The 8800-nt window shown below is 35.3% G+C and overlaps 1 protein-coding gene across 1 annotated transcript; it reads right to left on the reverse strand.

Moving 5' to 3' along the window:
* Positions 1-212: 212 nt before the first annotated feature.
* On the reverse strand, positions 213-8526 carry LOC126484860 (pyrimidodiazepine synthase-like). Its single transcript, XM_050108458.1, has 6 exons — positions 8395-8526; positions 8208-8313; positions 7898-8120; positions 6960-7095; positions 2093-2208; positions 213-2004 (listed from the first exon to the last, which is right to left on the reverse strand). The coding sequence occupies exons 1-6, from the start codon at positions 8417-8419 to the stop codon at positions 1873-1875; spliced, it is 738 nt and encodes a 245-aa protein (XP_049964415.1). The 5' UTR covers positions 8420-8526; the 3' UTR covers positions 213-1872.
* Between the last annotated feature and the right edge of the window lie 274 nt (positions 8527-8800).

Below are 8800 nucleotides of genomic sequence, written 5' to 3' on the forward strand. Positions count from 1 at the left end.
CAGATGGACACCAATATTTGACTGAATATGAAAGATGAAGACGTACAGAACTCGTGTCACGATTTACAGAATTAATTTTGTAAACAAAACATTTAAGGGAGAAGAGTATTGTAAGAATACTGTATGTTACAAAGTGAAAGGTAAAACAATAACTGAATTTTAAACTTGGGTTCACAGTAGACATAGAAAAAAAAAAAAAAAAAAACACACAATTTTCGTTTTTTAATAATTACAAAAACCTTTAATTAAATATTAGTCTGTAAATACATTACATCATAGGAAGTATTTTGGTGTTCCTCAGATGCAGTTGCAACAGCAGTGTGCAGAATCTCAGTAAGAGAAAATTTGCATAGAACATTACAACTGTTTAACAAAGAAATTTATTAATAAGGAAAAAAGTTCAAAGCACCATATAGTTTCCAGGCACATACACTTCTTGTGAAATTACTATCACAGCAAGCACATAATGCAGTGGATACAGGAATACTACATCACAATCTAAGCACCAGTGTTAAAGCAGCACACCTGTGAACACTTACAGTAAGAATTGTGTTACTATCGATAGTTAGCCAAATTGACAAACGCTCTAATTAAGCAGACTAAACAATTAGTGGGCACAAACAAGGTTATAATGCCATGATAGAAACATATTACATACTAAAATAAGGTGTAGTTTAATCAGTTAGATCAATCGTAAGTAAATATGTGAACACTATTATGGTCTTCCTTTCACCTCAAACATAAAAAAGTTTCTAAAATGGTGAATGTTATATTACTACAATTAACACAGAGTAATTTTTTGTGCAACACAAGCAATCACAACAACAGTTTTACTGTTAAATATAAATAATGTTGATCCAGATGAAATGCAGCATAACAGAAGTTGCCACTTAAACTCCCTGTATATAGAAAGAGCAAACCAGTGAAGCCAGAATTTAATACTATATACCAGTAAAGTCTGCAGACATGTAGAAAAGTTTTTTAAACAGAAAGTTCACCAAAAAACATCACAACATGCAATGCACATGTCACCATATATAGGATAAATGATCTTTAGTTACAAAAATATCACCAAAAAGTAGAACCATTCCTTATGTGTTATGGATCCACTTTTTTTGGATTCCCTTGATGGACTGTTAAATGCTCTTCTTACAAAGCAAAAGATTTTTAAACCAATACCAATCACATAAACATCAATAACCTAGTTCTCTTTAACAAATGAACATTTATATCTATTTCCTCTCGAATGAAAAATTTTATGAATTAAAATGCAAAAATAATAAGATAATGCAGTCATTTTACATATGCTTGGAATGAGGTTCTAGAATAATTCTTACAGTCTTTTTAAATGCATTGAACTTTAAAGCAGATACAAGTTTTAGGCACAATAGCCAACATGATAAATAATCTGACCATTCTAAATAATACAATCATTGACTCGTTGTACACTTCATAATGCACCCATATACATTCAAGCACCATGAACATAAGTGTGAGATTGCTTCCTATAATGGACTTTCAGAAAGCCCACAAAATAAAGTAAATCATATTAAACTCCATATTTCGTACAAAACATTCATTGCACCATACATACACCTCCATCAGATATAACAGATTTCTGAACAAAATTGTTTCTTACAAACCATGAAAATTAATTGGACCTCCTAACAAATTAATCACAACAAGAAAAATTATTAAATTTTCCTGCACCAAAGTGTGGGAAGAGCTTAATATGCATTTGTACTATAATGAAGAAAATAAAAATAAAACTTAATATCAATCAGTTACAAACACTCTGAAGGCACACATTCCAAAGAAATTTCTAGTGTTTCAAGTACATCTTGTTCCTGTTGTATTTGATACGATATTCCATCAATTGCTAACAAGCATATCATAATCAGGATATCCAGCTTTACGGCTCTGAAAGTATTTTGCATGTACTTGCGGTTCCAAGTAACTTTCCTTCACAGCTTCATCTTCTTTCATCTGGTTCCTCCATTCCATCTGGAATTATTTTGTAGAAACAGAATTGTTATAAAAGCTTTTAGCAACACAAAATAGGGAAGCTATTTCAAATAATGAAGCTACTCACCAGTCTCTTAAACCTGTCCCTGGGTAGAAGAAATTGGTCACCACCCAAAACCTTCATCATATCTGACCGTTCACACCAAGGCCATATCATGTAATCGAGCATTCCAGGTCTGTCACCTTAGATAGAGAGAAACATTAGAAAATAGGAAATACACAATATAAGGAATACATGGGGTCCTGTCAAGACTATGGTTAAACAAAGTTTGCAGTATCATACATCTCCGTTGTCTTGTGCGACATCATGTTGGGAGGATGTAGTTGAAATGGATTGGTTATCAGAATACTTGTCGAAGTGTGCAATGGTGCTCTCTCACATTGAGACTTGTTAGTGACTTATTTTGATGTGGGCAGTTGTACATTTGTTTTCAAGTTCGGAATTATTAGTTCTGTGTTAAGGGCTAGAGATTTAATTTTATGTTTAATTTTTTTATTAGCTACAGATACGACAAAGTCCATGAATAGGTTGTGCGTGCCACATGGGAGATGACATGTTGACCAGTGTCAAATTACTACAGCTATCTGAGTATGTGAATTATCAAGTGTATGGAGAAGGTGTGAGGCTGAACAAAACTGCTGCATCTCAGACCAGGGATCAGTATATGTAGTATGTAGGGTATGCATGTTGGTGTGCATAATTGTCAGTCTTTTGAAATTGGTATTATTACAGCATTTTACGAATTTTGGGGTTGTGCAGTTACATGTAGGTAATAATCTTAGATTTTGATTGGCAGGTATTGTTGACTTAGTTTGACCTACATTGGTGACATTTAGTTCTTGATATTAGATATATGAGTGAGTTAGTGTTTTCGTATTGCAGACTTCATTTCAGCTAGCCAACAGAAAGTTAAAATTCCAGTTTTTCAGGGACCTTTTCTGAGGTTTCGTTGAATGTCGAGGATTTCTCCTTTTTCATTTTTGTGCGAGTATTTTTTCTGGTTTATCTTCTCATTATAAATGTGGTTGTGTATTTGGTTTGTCTTCATCATCCAAAAACCCCTAATTCCCATATTGTCCCATTAGTTTCATGTTATTTCTGCATTTAAATATTTGTGTGATTTATGTCAGCTTGTAAGTATAATGCATGAAGTCATGGCCACCATATTAGAAAAGCTGAAAACAGGGGTGTCCTGCACCCTGATGATTTCAGGTCAATACCTAAAGGAGTACCACAACCTTAAGTTGTTCCGATTGAGCACAGGATGAGGGAAAAAAAAATTTTAAACATACGTTTCTCAAATGAAATATTTCAGTATTCATCTTCAAAGTGTTTAGGAAAATCATGAAATCTACATCTGAAAGATGGGACAGGGATTTGAAACCCACTTTTCCAGAGTACTTGTCCCGTATCTTAATGTACCCATCTCAGTATAACACGTTATAATGCAAAATTTTAAAGCTGCTCACCAGAATATGATAAAGTGAAAAAAAAAACTAAAAAATGAAAAAGTCAATTACAACCTAATGATTCGTCTGAAAAAAGTTATATCTTACAAAAGTCTGAACTATGTAACACAGAAATTCTTTTCTCTTACCCTAATACATATTAGATTTGTCAGTCATTCTCACAGAGACTGAAGTACTTTTAAAGAATAAATTGTCACAAATATATCAGGACTGCTTGTTGCTTGCTGATTATCAGTAATGCCGTCAAATCAGTCAGGATTGCCCAGATGGCTCACTGCTGGTTCAGATGTCATAGCATTGGGAGTTTAGTATTGCATCACCCAAAAAACTCCAATTTTTACCTCTCATAATGCTACATCCACATGAAAAACACAAAGTTATTACAGATGTGAACGAACAGTGGAAATTTGTGAGCTAAATGGCCTCCATAAAAATCCACCTTCCCAACAGGAAGAGGGCTACAGAGCTGTAATGGAGAACTTGACTCACTTTTACTGTTTCAATTAATGGGCAGAAAACCACACTAAACCAAATCCTCCCAAGTAACTCTAAACAACACATGGCATTCTGACTGTTTTCAGTAAACCAAGTGATTTGCTTCTCCTTGGAGCTTGAAGTACTCTCAAATTGCACACACTGAACTGCCTAGAAAAATGTTTTGCAGAGACAGGAGAAACGCAGAAATGTAGCAAAACGGCATAATAAAAATCAATGTAAGAATATTATTGTTGGGACAGAACTGTTGCTCACAACTGCAGGAATTGCCATCAGGGTAAGGACACTGAAGGCAAAGAGAGAAATATGAAATTTCAATGAGATCTTTGCAGACAGAAGAAATTTGAGTTGGATAAGAATGGGGAAGGAAATCACGTGTGACCATTTACAAACAGCTTATTGTGGTATATGCCAACGGAAAACCAAAATTTGCATGAGCCAATAGGGATCTGAATCTCATTCCACTCACTTAATAGAATTAAAGTGCAACTGGGTTAAAATGAGTATTAGCTACAGTAAAGCTGTCATCAGTCTGAAGGTTGTTTAGAACACCACAGTGCTTTACTAAGCATGGTCCTTTTGAGAGGTAGTATGCCATTGCCTTTCTCTGATCTATGAACTGATTTACCCAGCCAGTTATAGGGAGATCTACAGTTTAACACGGATTCCGAAAAATGGCGCAACTCATAATTTTTCACGTCAACAAAAATTTCCAGAGTGAAAAAGTGGCAAGTGACGAAGAAAAATCTTTGGATTGACAATCATTATTACTCCAATTCTCCTCATTTATTTGTGCTTCTTATACACTTGCATTCCTTGTCTGCACAAGGAGAACCTGTATGAAGGTGGTTGTTGCAACCCATTTGCTGTTTCCACAAACACATGAAGAACTCCCTCCTTTTCACTCTATCACAACATAGAACTGCATCTTTCTTAACCAGCAACAAAGCCTTTGCTCAACAAAACATATGTTTTGTTTTCTACTGCATACTGGAATTAAATCAGTGAACCAAGAACATCTCCGAAAATTGCCCAGAACGGTAAAGGTTGGATGCTACCGACCTCAAAGTGTGAAGCAAGATCACACAAACGTAGTTTGAAGGGGCTGCATCGAAGATAATAATATATATTTATTTATTTGAACATGTCCAGTAATTTCTTGTTTTATGCTATTTACTGGACATTTTTCAACAACTAATCATTATCAATTGTCCCTGCACGAAATAATATAAGTCAAGTTTGAAACATCCATTATACAAATTAAAAGGAAACACTGCCACAAAAGTACTGAAGAGGCCATTGTTTGATGTAGTCACGTTCATTGCAAAGCTTGAGTACTTCAAAAATACATAATAATCAAAATTTTCCTGCTTGCTCACAAAGGCAAAGTGTGGATAACACAAGATCTCAGCACATTTCATGTAAACCTGGTACAATGTGTGTGTGTGTGTGTGTGTGTGTGTGTGTGTGTGTGTGTGTGTGTGTGTGTGTGCGAGCGCGCGCGATGGACACTTAAATGTGCACTGAACTCCTTTATTTATTTTCAGCAGTCAGATTTACTGCTACCTATACTGTATGGGTTCGTAAAAGTAACGACCAGTGACATTGTCAACTTCCTTGCTTCACTCCATAACATAATACCTCCGTAGACCAACAATTCCAAACACACAAAAAAGCAATTTACTACCTACTGTAATGGCTGCTATCTTGCTGCACATTAAGTGTTTTGTTACATCTGAAACATTGGCAATGGTCAGAAGTAGAAAACACTATTGGCCTTGAAGTATCCCGACAAGTACCCATTTCTACCAATCCGTAGGTTGGCTGCCTGGTGGTAGAGAAATCAGAACTGCATAAGCACAAATTTCAAGAAAACCCATGGAGTTGCCAGTTGAGATTAAAAGCTCATGTATGATTTGATACAAAGGAAATGTACTCAGTTTTCCTTCATGGCAGGAGTGGAGGAGGTGGACTAGGCAGAACTCCAATAAATCACAATTTCATAGGCAACAGGGAGTGGAAGATAACAATAGTTTCAGCTTGAGATATACCTGGATAAAAATATTCTGCGCACCCCAGCTTACTAAAGGTTATATTCAATCATAAGTATAGGAATACACAAAGATGGAAGGTGAAAATCTGACTCTTTGGAACTAAATTATGGAAAGAGATTTCAGATGGAGTGATGAGAAAGTGAGAAAGGAATTCAGTTGTGGCATCAAATTAACCACCTGTTATGTGAATTACATAAACACAAATCTGGGTGGTTGTGATCTCACTATCCCTGAATGGAAGTTGAGAGACTTAACCAGATCACTTATTTTATTCCATAGCACATCCAACTACATCATCAACAATCATCATCTATTAAAGTGTTGGGTAGTGTAATCTAGTATATTGCCTCTTAATGATGTGATCTTTGAAATAAGCAGATATGTGTAGCCACAATCACTCTGGCCATTCACTATTGTGGATTATATTTCGACTGGAGCAACTCTGTGCTCAGGTTTCTTATTATGTGACACTAGTTACATAGTTAAAAAAGTGACTAACATTAAGAAATACGGAATAAAATGCAGCAAGAAAGGGGGATACAAGATCTGGCTATTATGCAATACACATTTTCTGAATATGCCTTGCCACTTAGTTATATTACAAACACGTTGACATGGGGTGACAGACAAACTGTTACCACTACATTTATTTCATATTTATATTTGTTACCTTCACAAAGTCTCAAAATGAATGTCACCTCCCAACCTAGTCTAGACCCTGGGCTACATTACGTATAAGACAAACACAAGCAAGATTTCAAGAGGAGAAAGAATCGCTCACTTAACTTTGGTGCATATTGAAAACACTCTAATCATCATAATAAAGTCGTTGGTTATTCACAGCCCTAACAGCAACATTTCAATGTAATACAAACAACATCAACAGAAGTTAAGAAATAACATATGAACACAAACCTCCAAAAAATGGTTTCCCTCTCTCAACTAGTTCCCGTTCATATAAATCAAGCCCCTGAAAGAATTCTTCTAACTGATCTTCATTGAGATTGGAATTAGCTGTATGGTAATAAACTTTGAGCATTGACTGAATGACCTGCAAATAAGAACATGAATTAGTAATGAATGTTTTATGGAACTTTCACAAAATAATGCATTGCACATTCACAGTACATCATGTTGTTACATGAAGCTCATATTACATTTCACAGCACCTGCAGTAAGTAATAACTAGCAGTCACTTTTTAATTTGTTCAGGCACACCACATCATTACACTGATATTTCCTATTCTGTATATATTGAATCACTATAAAAGATCATACTATTCTCAATGCACCAATCAACACAAACATCATGTCTAATCTGATTCCTTACAATTACACTTTTAATTGAATGATAAACACGTCACAAAATTCCGAAGTTATGATACAACTGGGTGCATTCTCCTCACAAAAATACCATGAAGTAGTTTCAGTTGAATCATGTTCGAGATCAAATGATGATTTTCTGAAGAATTCACGCAGGAAGGTAGTCAATGTATTATACATACTCAACAATACACAGGAACAGCCTTACATGTATCCCATAAATATTACACAGCTTTCGTCTGAAAGATCAACATTAGGTATCACGATTGAAACATATTGAGCACGAGCAATAAATTTACTATGGGGCACGCACAACTGCAAGGATGAACTAATAAACGATTACATATTACCAAAGAATACTCCCCCTCGTTTTAACTGCCAATAAGTACCTACCAGTAAACAGCATTCCCTGTAAATTTTTCTCGAATTTTGCGTATATAAGAATTGGAATAATGATAACTATTTTGAAGGGTATAACAGATATTTTTATATTATATTCAACTGAGTAGATTTTCATATGGGAAACAAACCTTATTGAAATGATCGATCATTATCTTGTCCTTCGCCTTTTTGAGTGGGTCTCTTGAATACAGAGATCTGCTAGGGTATTTCTCATCAAGGAAATCACAAATTATTAAGCTTTCATAAAGTGTGTCGCCACTTTCAAGTTCAATTGCCGGCACTTTACCAAAAGGGCTCTTCTCATACAACCAATCGGGCTTTTCCGTCAAGTCAACATTAACAACGTCGTATCTGCAAAATAAAAAAAAATGAAATTCGCTATACACAGCAGAAACAGGAATTTAGGAAAATGTACATGCTTTAGAAAAATAGACATACGGAATTCTTTTCGCATCTAAAACCAAGTGGACTCTCTGTGCATACGGGCAAAATCTCATACTAAAGAGTCTCAATTTTCCTTTAGGAAACGGTGGCAGTCTGGATCCTGAAACAAAGAAAATTATTGGTATTTGGACGCACAAACAGTAATTCCAACACAATAAATAGCAAACTACGTTGATTTTACCTCTGCTTAAATGTTTTTGGCTCATTTTAGAATAAAATTGGCTTAAGACACAATTCAAACAAGAAACGCCACACCCGGCAACACTACCTCACACCAAGCAATCAAGGATAACACTGCATCGGCAAAGGTATACCCTGGCAACGGCGACCAGAGATAATAAACGAAGCTTAAATATTCGTGTATATTAACTAACAGAAAATAAAGCCCATTGGCTTCCTTAGTCCACAAAATACCTGTCATAAACAAATTCAGTAATTTTTTTATCCACTTTGCCAAACCCTGTAGTTACAGCATTTCATAATTTTCTCATTGCCGAACATACACAGCAGAGGAATAACAAATTGTACGGCTCTTGCTGTTTAGCTAAAAACATTGCTGAGTCACCGTTCGTTGAACTGTCATATTT

This window comes from Schistocerca serialis, chromosome 1 (assembly GCF_023864345.2).
Source record: "Schistocerca serialis cubense isolate TAMUIC-IGC-003099 chromosome 1, iqSchSeri2.2, whole genome shotgun sequence".
Classification (NCBI taxonomy): Eukaryota; Metazoa; Arthropoda; class Insecta; order Orthoptera; family Acrididae; genus Schistocerca; species Schistocerca serialis.

Bases quoted from the DNA above. Each gene is read 5' to 3' on its own strand.
- LOC126484860 (XM_050108458.1), bottom strand. From the start codon at position 8,419: ATGAGCCAAAAACATTTAAGCAGAG. The intron at 8,121-8,207 runs GTATGTCTATTT...TTTATTTTGCAG, and splicing joins TTAGATGCGAAAAGAATTCC to ATACGACGTTGTTAATGTTG. The intron at 2,209-6,959 runs GTTTGTGTTCAT...TCTCTATCTAAG, and splicing joins AGGGAAACCATTTTTTGGAG to GTGACAGACCTGGAATGCTC.